A 13,993-nucleotide genomic window follows, 5' to 3' on the forward strand; every position below is an offset into this window, starting at 1 on the left:
ATGCAATAATAAATTCAGATTTCATTATGCAATCCATAAGCAGAAACGACTATAAGACTATTTGTAAATCAAAGAGCACCAGCTAGTAGTAGACACATCGACCAAAACTTGATGGTTTAAAAAGAGTAGAGTAGATATGTAGAGTGAGTTAGAGTAAAAGTAGCGAGACCGTTTTTGCAAATGTGTCAAAACAGTTTAAAAAAGTTGTTATTCATACTTTCAATTTGACACCCTATTGCTGCCCATCGTGTAGTGACCAAAGCTAGCCATAGAAATTTCAAGTTAACCATGGCAACCATGCCAGCTCGACCATATTGTGCACGAAAACATGGCTGCGGGTGTTTAACTCCTGACATAATAATTATTTTCATATTCGACATCGACAAGCCACGATTGCTACCAGCGTGCTCAAAGTGATAATCAGGAATTTGAAAAACGAAAAAATAATGCCTACGGGTGATGTATTCATTCGCATCCAACAGCGAAATGGGAATGGAAAAGTTGACCATAACGTTTATTCACATGAATGGCGGACTATATTGCTAAAAGGGGGTTAGGCTTAGCGTAGTCAAGCACCCTTACTCATTTTCTACTCAGCGCAGTCAACACCAATAACGATCGTAAGCGTGTCTCGTTTGATAATTATATAGTAGAAAAGGAATCACCAAAATCGTCAATTATGATTAGCAACTCTAGACTGATAGCTCTTAAAGTGTACTAGTGTACAATATTGATGTAGCGATGTTGCTGATCGACGGGAGTTTTGTGCAGAGAAAGGATCTTTCAACATTTTCCTTCGAATTGTGACCTAATCATGATGTACGTACGTTGCTAACTGAAGCGCACCCGTTTCTATATGACTTATTTGGAAATGCCGTCTAAGATTTTTGTTAAGATTTGACACAAATATTTATCAATAAACCTAGGACGCCTAGTAAACCTAAATCCATGGTTTAAATGGGATTAATTGTTTGTACACCAGCAGTGCCTAAACAGTTTTTAATTGTTTGACCATGGAAAATTTCGATAATTTATCATATAGGGGAATGCAGAGGATATGACGATCTGAAGTTTGAAGATTGATTAGTGAAAACAACAGAAAGAACTCAAAGGTTATACACGATAAATTATAAACCTGCTATAGTAATATATTAAGCTCCTTTGGTTTAATAATTCAACTTTTAAGAATTCATTTGTAAAATTTATTACATAGCCCCAAGGCAGGTATCATCAGACTCAAATGTTTACGAACGGACAATTTTGCAATTTTTACGAACATAGAGAAACAATTGTTCATCCTGCAGTTATCGTCGTATGATTTTTTATTGCCCTTGGTCACACGTACGCACGGGTCGTGATTAGTGGTTAGGTAGCAGTGTCTATTTTGACACGACAAGATCATGGTAACAAATCTTTTCTCGATCCCTGTGCAGCTGGATAGTCTATCGTATTACGGGTATCAATTAACACCAGAATTGGCGGGCCAAAAGTCCTTTTGCGAAAAGCAATAATAGAAAAAAGTAGCATACATTTACGAACTATGAATATGTTCATGTTCTTATCAATGTTAATGGTCTTTCCCCTGTTTTCATTGGAACCTTATGAATTTCATCAAGTAGATAATTTCAACGATCATACCATCTTGTTTGGTTTCGAATGGTTTAAAAGGTCTGTGGATTTTTTTAGCTTCCTTGCCGCACTAATTAATTAGATTCCCTTAATTGATTTAAATGCGATTGAAAGTCTCAGCGCTGAATCTATGAAAGTTCACCATCTTTAATTATTACTTAATTATTTGACAATGCTGAACCTATTGTTCGAAGTTCAAGAAGTTTGTTTTTTTGCTACTGAGTACCCATTTGATGTTAAATTTTAATTGTATGTTGAACGTAACTCGAAATGCTCGAAATGAAAATTTCCTAGAGCAGGGCATGAATTGGTTGTGGTTGTTTTTAAGCTGTAAAAAATCTTTGCACACTTACGTGTACACCTTTGCGGATTCATGTTGGCGTCATTGTGAGAGCGCATGTGTATATGTCCACCTGGCTGTTATAGCAACTTCAGACGAACAATTGGCGGTCGCCTACGCACTGATTGCGTTGATCTGAAGCTGACGCGACTTTTCAATCCTCTTTTGGAGTTGTTCTTGTGGCTGTTCCAGCTTGTTTAAGATATACGTAAAGCAAGAAATTATGAAGGTGTTTGTTTGTGGCTCTGAATTGTAGTGGGAAGAAACTTTGCAACAGTTTCAGTTCATATCTCCAACACAAGAGTATTAAGTTCTGTCCAAGATTGGTCGTGGCTCAATATCGCAAACTTTGCACTCCCTCAGACCACTCTCATTGGAATTGGGTGTCGATCCCGTTAAAGATACTTAATTGAGCCCAATTTAAACTAAAATTATATGACGATAGCATTTTTCCGTCAATATGCAACAAAATAATGTTATTGTTTCTTTTGTTTGTGGTATTGCTATCTGGTATCGAATTTTTGCGCAACTAAACCTCAAACATCTCGACAATACGGCAACAGACCGTAATACTTGAAATAAATAAAAATAAAAAAAATAAACCTCAAACATGTTGACATTGAATATAAATACTACAAACATTACGCATTAAACTAAATTATGATTGACGGACAAATAGGGCTAGAAATTTATAACAAACAGTAGAAATAATGTAATGCAAAGTGCATAGTTCTGCTCTCACTTGTCACAGTTTTCATGTTTAAATTAGCTTTTTTTCCACCGCGAAACCTGTTGCGTTGTAACCTTGCCGTTTGAGTATCTCCTCGTTGGCAATTCAACCTTTACTTGGGCTCCTCCAACACTTAAATGGCAAAACGTTTTCACCTTTCGCCAAACCGAACCAATGCGTATTATATTCACGGGTGACCCTCAGAAGAAAATGGAAATAAGCGGCCGATGGCAGCAGTATGGGTTTTCGTCGTTTATTGCGAAGAATGGTCGTGAAAAAGGCAATGAAGACAATTCTTCGTGCCGATTGGTGGTTAGTTAGGAAGCAATGTGCGCTCAGTGGGAATGGTACGAGAGTCAGAAATTGTTTGAAAATCTTGTGTACGTAATCAATATACAACTTTTCAACTATAGCAAACTATAGCATCATGGTGCAAAGGGAGCGAAGGAGAGAGGAGGGGAGGGGGGGGGGGGGGGGGTAGTGAGAAGATTCCACCCATACCCCGTGTTTTTATATACTGCATTCAATGGAAGCATTTGGTTCCGCCAGACGGATGATCGTTGCGAAGATCATTGTGTGAGCAAATAAATCAGACAGGGAATGAAAGAAAAATTACATACCAAACAAAAATCTCGCACAAGTATGGTCACATCGACACGTCCGCTAACCCACAGCCCAAGTCAAAGGATGTCTTGCAAAAGTTCATCTGAAAACATGCGAAAAGATTATTTGCTAGGCAGCAGATCGTTCCTGTACAGAAACCACCGCCACTACCTACAACATTGTTGCATATAAAAACTGGTATATTGGCCTTCATAATGCGACTCCGTTTGTTCGTGGAAGGTTTAACACCAGCGGGTTGCCGCTGTTTGTGCAATCGTTGGGTGCGAACTGAAGGATGCGATCATTGATTCGTATAAGGCAATGATGATGCGCATGTGGACGGAACTAAACCCGGTATAAATTTACATATGCACGCATGTTTAAATCGATGGACACATAAGAACCGATCAGCTCCGTAGCTACCGTAAACGAGCACATCTCCAGAACCACGAACGTATGCAAAGAGCGTCATTAAAACCAAACACAATCCTTAGACCTGCTGCAGAGATCGAGTGATAAATACCCAGCTATTGTTGCGAAAGTGTTGCGTGATGTTATGCCTAATAAGTGATTTTTACACATTCGTTAGCAGAGGTTTCGAATTTCAATGATGAGAGGAAATATATCTTATATTCTCGTGCATTTGTTACTTATATTTTGTACTTGGCGTTTTGTGTGTATATCAAACAGATCTTAAATTGATGCGAATATGATTAAATGCAATAAGCTTATTTTTCATAGCCGCATTTGAGGTTGATAATACGCATACAGTAAGAACAATAAAACAATGATTTTTGTAACAGATAATCGATCTATAGGTGGGGTATGCCCAAGGTGACTCCGATTTGTGTTAGTAATCCATTTTAGAAACCATATTAACACGTCAGAGCCAAAGCGTGCGCCACTAGCGACATATTATTTTGTCTCCAATCTGTTGGGATGTTTGTTTTCTCCCCTGCCGTATGTCGTTCGTGAATGCGATTGCTTAGTGATTCGTTCGTTTTATGTGCCTAACCCGAATAGTCTGCTTTCCAGTTCTGCGTTGCTTGATCAGCGGTGCGTGTAAAAATACCAATAATGTTACGAACAAAATGCACAACAATTCGTACGATTCATGTCCACTGGCGTCGGGAAATGGGGGTTAAACAATTGCCTTGGCGCTGCTACGGATGATTTTAGATACGCCGGACGAAAAGAACGAAAATGGGTTGTGGACCGGGAGACATTACAACGTGAATGAGGGAGGTAAATTAAGTATACCAACCTTCGGACAAATGATAGCCAATGATGCGTTGCATCGCTTGGACGAGGTTTTATGGCGATGGTTTCCATGGGCTGGCGCGAGACTTACAATCCCATGGTATGTCCTCAATGGTCAGATCTGGTCTGAAGCAGATGGGCAGCAATTGTTTTTGGTTGTACACAAAAAAAAGGGTTTGGACGGTAGGCCATCACATTCCTGACATCAGCAGACACAATCGAGCCACTATTCTTCTATTTTTATGCAATGATCAGCATCGCAAGTTCCCTGCAATTGCACGGTAGTTGGCACCTGAGAGCAGACCCCATTTTATAACTGGTTCGGAGTTCAAATTTCGCACCATTCTGTACGTAGGACAAAGCATAGTGTCCACTAGCAGTTATTGGGAAAGAGCATACAATCATATCCAACCCTAGCGAATTCGCAAATATAAGCTTGATGAGGGTAAACTGCTGCCAGGAGAGCAGTTGCAAACACTTTTATAACTTACAACTAAATATACATTGTGTTTAAATATGTTGAGGTGGCAAAAAATGTTTATATTAAAAATAATAATAATCGATCATTGGAGTCGTCTGTGCGTCAAACTCACATATCATTACCTACTCCCAGGCTATTACCCAGGATATTGGACACGCATAAATTGCTCTGATTAAATACAATAAAAATCGATATCTTAGATATCGCACAGACGGTTTAAATTTTTTTTTTTAATTTTATTTTAAAGCTTTTCATTTTAAAGGCAATTTAAAAAAAAAGGATTTTGAATAATGAAAAGTATTGATCTGCTAGGACGTATTGATTCTAAATATTGGTATTGTAATCTAGGATATTATGTTAATTGGCTGTGACACATTTCCTTCCCGGAATTTTGCAAGAGCACCTTTTACTGAGTGTAATTGAAAGACCATACTATAATTTGAATGCCTCTAAAAAACATCAACTGCTCACTATTTTCACGGTGTTTAGTCGTAACGATTTAATTTAATATGTAACAAAGTAGCGTAAGACCTTCATGACAATGGCTTTATTAAAAATACATACAGGGGCTGACTGTTACGCAGCGTCGCTTTTGTTAGTGTCGTTTTGCTTTCGGTGTTGCATACATCATTGTTTTGCTGATAATTAATTTAATTTACTGATATTTTATTTTTTTTACAGGATTGCAACTCTTTTTTTGGTCAGTTTATTCAAAGTATCACAATCGCAAACATCATTTAGCGCAATATTCTTCCAAATTCGTATAATGTTTGTTCGATCATCATCGTGGCCCATTCTTCTATGTTTCTGTCAATACGTTTTGTGCTACCAAACAAAAAGACCTAAATGTGTGTGCTTGAATATATTTGAGTTGCATAAGACTTACTCGGACACGTTTGCAACGTGAAAGGATGGGTGTCGAGAAATGACAATGCCACCAAAACACTGTGTGACTTGAGGGTAGTAGTTTAAGATGGTAAGACCGCAACCGGCCGCATTGTACGTGAGCGAAATGTAGAACTTTATTCGTATGTCAGTGCTGGTTAGTGCGGTATAAGTTTTTCTTAGCAGGTTGTCCTAACAGCCATTATTGTCTCTAACGCGTAGCAAATGACAATTTCGAATGCTTTTGTATAAAAGTATATTGAGGAGCGCTATAACTGCTAGGGCAAACACATGGGACATGATCTTTGCTGGCATTTTTTTGTGCCTTCAAGTTTCACTGCTGCTATCATTGAGAAGCTCTGATATTCGTTGTTCTTCCGCATTATATAGTACATTTCTTTGAGAGTGTTTCAAGTTTGACATAACATTCGTTTGCTTTCAACTACAGTGTCTTTTTTAGGCAATACTTGCGATAAGTAACAAATTATTGCTAGTAATCTTTATTTTCTTAGGTTCGAGACTTTCAATTAAAAAATGTTAATGAGAATGAGAAATGATTAATGAGAAACCAATGTTCATCATATCAAGTAATCATACTACAAGCGCACCGCCCAAAAGTAACTTCATTCATATGCCATGCTATTACGCAAACCCGGAAGCAAAACAAATTACTCAATTTCTTCAGGTTTCCTGTTTCTATACATCGTTGCCATTTGTACGATGTCAGAAATGGAGATGATGTTGCGTAAATATTGTGAACGTTCACCCTCAAAATTGTCAAACTTGTATCCATTAAGTGGTGATGATAACGAGAATGATGCAGTGAGTAGAATAATTTGAATTTAATCTAATATTAAAAGGCACATCTCAACTACACCCTCTGTAGCACAGGTGCAGCTAGTACTAGTAGTCTACGGTATTGGATCGATATTTTTTGAAAATTTTTTATATATGCGGTCTAATTCTGACTTGACGGTAGCGTTGGACTTCTGGATCAACTTCTTATGATTATTTTTATTCTTATTCTTATCGATACGGATCATAAATTAAGGTTCAAGGCTTGTTTCGTGTACACACCGAAATCACCGTTGCAGTTTTAATGAAATGGACTCATCATTCATTTACAATGTTATTTAATATCTAAATATTCTAGGGAAAATATTTCCAACGTTGCGAAGGGGCACTTATTCTTTAATTCATGTTGTACTTAATAATGTGCCTTCACAAATTTTTTTCAGCGGCTCAAATAGATATCGGAAAATTTAATTAAACTTCGCGTATATAGTAACAAAGATTCTTTAATTATTGATTAACTTAGATACAACTTGATTTTGTTATAATATACTTAATCGTAAAATTGTTCAAGTATTACTAAAATGCTTTTATTTTTCATTCTTACAGGAACTCAAAGAAAGCTTCAACTATGGATTATTCTCTCCACCATCTAACGGCAAAGCCGGAAAATTCCTGGATGAAGAACGACGGTTAGGGGACTACCCGTTTAATGGACCGGTTGGCTATTTGGAGGCATGTATCGCTTTTAATTTGAGTCTCAATTGCTTTTGTATCTCACATATATTTTGTATGTACTGATGAACCGTAATTCTCAATATTAAAATATACACTGTATGTAAGATTCAATTCACATTGTGAAATGTTTAACACTACATTTGAAAACAATCATTAAGGTTGCATTAGTCTACTTCTTGTTGCTATTGTTTTTAGTGTAAGTCTAGCTTTAATTATTCCATCGATTAGTTTAATAGTTCTTTTCCGGTATACGTACATGAGTGGGTTCGACAAGCTGTTATATGAGAATATGAATATTTTTTTCTAAAGATAGACTGTGTTAAGGGATGTTAACCATGGATGATGGTAGAGATGGTCAGCTACGGAATGGAAGTTCATTGTTTTCATTGTAATTTCTCGCAGATGGAGGGTAATGCTTGCTTCAATTCGGGTACAATTCTATGCTTCACTGGATCTTGAAGACGCAGTTCAGTGAGCTCGAATCTAACGCGACAGAAGTCAATAACCGTAATTTACATATGCTCGCACGCATCTCGTCAGATAATCGGCCATTCGTACATAGCGTGTATTCATTTTTGTCGCGGACTATGCACCCGTAGCATGTGAAACATCTAATTTATTGTTGTGCATGTTAGATAAACATAGTCGTTACAATTTTGCTCTTGTATCATTCGCTTGTTAAACAGTACTTTCTTCGGGTTTTGCATATTTATTTGGATTGTTTGAACCACAAACGGGATACAACCTAGTGAGTGGCAACATCAATGATTTTAATTGAATCTCATTGTTTATTAAAAATTTGTTAAAACAAATTGTTTACAGTTTGCTCCCGCCAAACCATATCAGGGCATAATTTTGTATCAATATTGTTTCGTACTATTAGTTGTCTTATTCGTCCTTACTTTAGAATAATTAAGTAAAATCATGCATTAAATTCAGTTAAAGTGTTTTACCCCCAAAAATTATGTGATAAAAATTGGGTGTAAATATGTCTGATCTGGCCGTTCTAGTGTAAAAAGATATTCGTAAATTTTCATTATATAATTACAATATGTTGATGCATTTATTAGCAAAATCAACAATCTACGTTATAATATATTTAATAATCAATGTTCTTGAACGTGCCATATTAATACCATTTATAGTTGTGCTTTGGTCATTATATTTATGAAAAATATCTTTTGTCACAATGTTTTTTCTAGTTGAAATATAAACGTCGCGTGTACAAGATGCTCAATCTCGACGAACGTCAACTGAAAGCTTTGCACACTCGTGCCAATTTGCGGCGTTTCATCGAGTGCATCAATAGTGGCCAGGTGGAAAAGATTGCCAAGATGTGTGCCAAAGGATTGGATCCTAACTTTCACTGTCAGGAAACAGGTGAAACACCGCTTACGATTGCTACTGGCTCTAAAAAACCGAACAAACTGTTAATCGCACTCGTGAATGGCGGAGCTCTTCTCGACTATCGGACCCGTGATGGAGCCACCGCACTTCATCGAGCTGTCGAACGTGATAGCCTGGAAGCAGTAAGGTAAGATAAGAACTACACAAATATATTGAAACATCGTATTGTAAACCTCAACCACATGATATTCTCGAACTTTATTGGTATAAACATGTACAAAGTAAACAGTTAGAAGATTGATCACGTTGATTGACAATTGAAACCCATTTCTGCAGGTGCAATTATTGCAACTGTTGACGAGGAACACTATACAAATAATGTGAAATGTTGGGTTATATGTCTACATAAATAGATTCATACATTCAAATCCATCTTTATATGTAAGTCATATGCTAAGTTAATAGTTTTCCTGTTGCGGGTATCACTCTTTCAATATATGTTGGTTTTTGTTTTTCGATTTTCTCTTTTTTGTGGTTCTATATAACTAAAATAATTCCTAATTCTAAAATGATGATATTGAAAATGATTTTGGAATTTCTATAACAAAAATGATCATGCGTTCGAAATCATTCTTAGTCCAAAATTGCATTTGATTGAATTGGGTTGTTTTATGAGTAAATTATTTATTATTGAGTGAAGTCCTTCTCGCGGCGCGACTCTTGAGGCGAGCACAGCTATGTAAGATTATTTTATTGGTCATATGCAGCACGTTTATTTAAAATTGTTTATGAAACATTAAACATACGATATTATTACAAAATTCTTTCTTTAAACCCAACGATGTAAGTGAAGTGAAAATGTCGAATAAACTGTTGTCATAATTGATTTCTTTTTAGCACGCTTTTGGAATTAGGAGCATCACCAAACTATCGTGATACAAAAGGCCTCACACCTGTATACTTGTCTGTAACACGAAAAACAGATCCCAAAATCAGTGAAGTACTCTTACACGACCATGCAACACTCGGCATTCAGGACAGCCAAGGATGGCAGGAAGTGCATCAGGTATGATGATCGTTGATTCAATGTATACCCTTCTATTCAAGCAAATGCTATCGAAACAAACGGAAGAAGGTAGCATTTTATTGTAGTCCGGGGTCTGTAATTTGTAATATTTATGTTTTTTTTTTAAATAATTTTAACTGTGTTGCTGGTTATTGGGTTTGAAGGATTCGTAATTAGAAATCGAGAAGGAACACAAAAATGAGTAGTGAATGGATTTATTCGATTTATTGCGATTTTGTGCGCAAAATAAAATAGTCCAATATTGAGACAAAAGATACATAGGACTTCAGTAGCACCAGCAAGATCATCAGCACCAGTTTTTTTTTAAATCGAAAATTGAGATACACTCGAAACGTTTTATATGTTTCTAATTGAGATACACTCAAATTAAAAATTGTGATGCACATACAAATTGAGATTTTTTTTAAATATTGAGATTACATTGCATTTAACAAAAATAGATGTATAAGTTTTGTGTTTTTCTTCTAAAAAAGAGTTAAAAAAATAATATTTGATCTACGATTACGTTTTTCAGAAAATTAATTAAAACTGATATCTTGACATTTCGATTTTTAAAATTTTTGAACATGATGTTTATTACGTTTATCTAATGAAACTCTGTGTTATTCTTTTTCTTTCTCTTTCCTATATCTTACATTTCTGACATGTTTTGAATATATACTGCTCTAATATCACAACTACACTCTACACTACACTTATATACTGTTTGGAGTCTATATTTTACATTAACATAATTGTGAAAACCACTTTATACAATGATGTTACAACTATCCTCTAAACGTATTTTACTGTCATCATATAAAACAACACGACCAACATACTCTTTCTCTTTCTCCTCTGATTGGGATGTCAAATTGTTTCCGTTGGAATATCTTTGCACAACACCACGATCTTCACCCCTTATCTTTTTATGACTATGGCGCGTGTGATGTGCGTATGCGTGAGAGTAGGCTTGTCGGAACGGGTTAGTTCATCATTTAGAGCATTTATTGTTCTACGGTGCGGATATGGATGGTCAAAACGCTTCCGGCAATACGCCGCTGCATGTTTGCGCTGTTAACAATCAGGAGGCTTGCGCTAGAATGCTACTCTTTCGTGGTGCCAACAGAGGCGCACTAAACTATGCCAACCAGACACCGTACCAGGTATACTATTACTTTTTATCAATAAAAATGCTTTCTCATATTGTTATTTGAGTTACATGTTAAAAGTAGAACAAGAATGCAAGTAACGTCGACAAGCACAAAAAACCTTTCAACAAACATCCTTTTGATGCGTGTTTCGTTTAAGAGACTAAAATTTTGTTTTATTTTGGCTAATTTTGGTAATTTCGGTTTTGGCTGTAGCTCATCGACGTAACTGCGTTCCAATTAGATTTTAAACTGTTGTAGTTGATTGTTTTTTTTCTTTTTTATTTGATGAATGTAAAAGTACCGATGGCATTGTTGCATTATTAAACCAATAAAACAACTATTTTCTGTACATATTATATAGTATAGTATAACTAGTCTTTGATAATGTTTAGTGTGATATTGATTTGCAATAGCTTGATTTTAGAGTTATTTATTATAACCTCGTTTGAGATATTTATTGTTTCGATTCTTTGAATTTCTTTTCAGTGTATTTTTTTTTGTAAATTGACTGATTAATCTTTTATTGTTTGAAATTTTGCAGGTTGCTGTTATTGCTGGTAATCTTGAGCTAGCTGAGATGATTCAAAATTACAAAAACGAGGATATTGGTAAGTAGCACGATGAGTTCAACTGAATTCGAAAAAGTAAACAATACTACATTTATCGCCGGCACCGTGACATAAAAAATGCGCATACGATGCCAACTATAAATGCTATATTCCAAACAGCAAAAGCGAATCTTTGGTTTGCACATTACACTTGAGAACATTTCATTCAAGTATGTTCCAACGCATGTATTTCTCTGTAAAATACATCTGTTAGCAGCTTTCTTGATTTAAAAAAGTTATCATGTGACGCACAGTACGCACTGCAAGTCCTCATACTAAGTGCAAATTATTAGTTTATTTCATTTCATCGAATGAAGTTGTATTTTCGACTTATTCTACTTCTTTAGTAATTCTGATAGTACTTGTTTCTTGTTCTGCTCGAACTCCTACTCGCTCTTTTCGTTACCATCATTATCATCATCAGCATCACCATATGCATCATCATGATTGCTGCCTTAGGTTTATATTGTGCATTTACAATTTATAAGATTTTATTTCCTAGAACCATCTCTGGCGATATTATATTAAAAAATAGTCGAACGTACATGTACTAAACATGTTCGACGCAATCTAGGTGATTTCTGGATAAAGTTTTACTTGCCAGAAAATGCAGTTAGATAAACTTTGGGTAGTGGATAGTAAACAAGTATCTCACTCAAGTCAATCAATTTTCGTCAATCTGCGAAAAGACACATTGAGTACATGACTAACAATAAGTGAATTTAATGTTATGGATTCATCGAAATCTATAGTATAGTTTATGATAATTTGGATTTACAAATTCCAATCGTCCAATTGATCCTTTCACATTTAAGTTGCATAAAGTTTTACAAAATTTTGATAATATCACTATCGCCACTCTGAAATCGTTATGATTACAATTTGCGTTGCCATATGTATGTTTTACAATCATCACTAAGCTTGCTGTTCTATTTTTGGTTTAGCTTGCAAGCGATGCCTAGTTTATGTTTTCGTTAATCAATTCATGCAACAAAAATACAGTAAACTTTCCGCACTCTACCATTCCATTTCCTTGTTACGTGTATGTTATTCCGATTTGTTTTTCTTCTTGATGTTCTAGTGTGTTTAGAATATTTTATTAGACAACAAAGTTAGGATGTTTTAAACGTTGTTCTACTCTTACACTACATTTCATATTTAGTTGTTTATGAAAGGCTATCTTGTGACACTTTTACAGTAAATCAAAGAAATTAAAAGTGTTTCAGTGTTGTTTGTCTGCCTCATTCTATTCGTTCTTCTTCATCTATAATGTGTCGATAGACTTCACTATCAATATATGGAAAAATAATTTGTAAAAAAAGTAATTGGAAAAGTAAATATTTATGGTACATTCAAGCTTGCGGTGTCAGCTAGATTAACATTTGATAAGATACTGTGGCACTTGCACAGTACTCATGGGAATATTGAAGCTCTTTAAGCCAGAGTAAATCCACTCCATTTTTTCAGTAGTAAAGTACTTAATTGACTTCCATGAGTGATCTTAAGATTAAATAGTCTTACTTATTTCGCAAATGACTGTTATGTCGATCAACTTTATGATGTCAATTAGTTAAACCTCTTCAGGTTTCTTTGTGATTCAATTTTTAATGAGCAATTACTGTCCATATCCATTCAATTCGGATATCCTTTTATACCTTACAACAATAATGAAATAACTGTTTTTTTATAATTGTTTGTATTCGTTAATTTATTGTATAATTTTATTGTTGTTTGTAACAAATTGTTAATATTATTTTCGTTTAAGAGTACATTGTTTTAAGTTTATCGCCTATTTTTATACCAAATTATCGCCAGTAGCAACAGAATTAAAACACCCTATCATACATGTTTCATGGAATTTGGACATTCACTATGCAGCATCCTAATGAATAATTGTGAAAGGTTGGTTTTAAAGTTTTATTTAATCCAGTTGTGTTTTATGTAGCAAAGAAATGAAGATAAATTAATCCAACAGCTATATAATACATACATATTTTTTGCGCCAACTAGACGCGTTTAAACAAATCGTATCGAAAAAATCATGATGGTGGTGATACTGTGGCGGCAAAACGAAGAATTAAATGTTTTGGAGCAGCATAAGAAACCTGTGCGATGAATGTTTGATACAATCGCCACAACAAATCCCATCAATTCACTTTTACTCGCAGTCCCATTCCGTGGACCACCTCGGTACAATCCTAGGCGTCGATCTGGTTTAGGCTGGGGCACGACTCTATCTCGCATATATGGTGGACCACCGTCCCCCTGCCCGTCCGAGCATCCATTCAGTTCCGCTAGTTCCAGCCTGTCTGAAGGTTCCAGCCACCGAAGCCATGAAGATGACATCAGCATAGTAACAG

The 13,993-nt window shown here is 35.6% G+C and overlaps 1 protein-coding gene across 1 annotated transcript in view; it reads left to right on the forward strand.

Moving 5' to 3' along the window:
- LOC128710205 (uncharacterized) overlaps positions 1-13,993 on the forward strand; it is a 33,214-nt gene that overhangs the window by 14,467 nt on the left and 4,754 nt on the right. Inside the window, exons 3-8 of the mRNA XM_053805248.1 lie at positions 7,330-7,455; positions 8,661-8,992; positions 9,703-9,871; positions 10,843-11,037; positions 11,567-11,633; positions 13,802-13,993. Coding sequence (XP_053661223.1) covers positions 7,330-7,455; positions 8,661-8,992; positions 9,703-9,871; positions 10,843-11,037; positions 11,567-11,633; positions 13,802-13,993 — 1,081 coding nt within the window. The remainder of the gene's footprint in view (positions 1-7,329; positions 7,456-8,660; positions 8,993-9,702; positions 9,872-10,842; positions 11,038-11,566; positions 11,634-13,801) is intronic.

This window comes from Anopheles marshallii, chromosome 2 (assembly GCF_943734725.1).
Source record: "Anopheles marshallii chromosome 2, idAnoMarsDA_429_01, whole genome shotgun sequence".
Classification (NCBI taxonomy): Eukaryota; Metazoa; Arthropoda; class Insecta; order Diptera; family Culicidae; genus Anopheles; species Anopheles marshallii.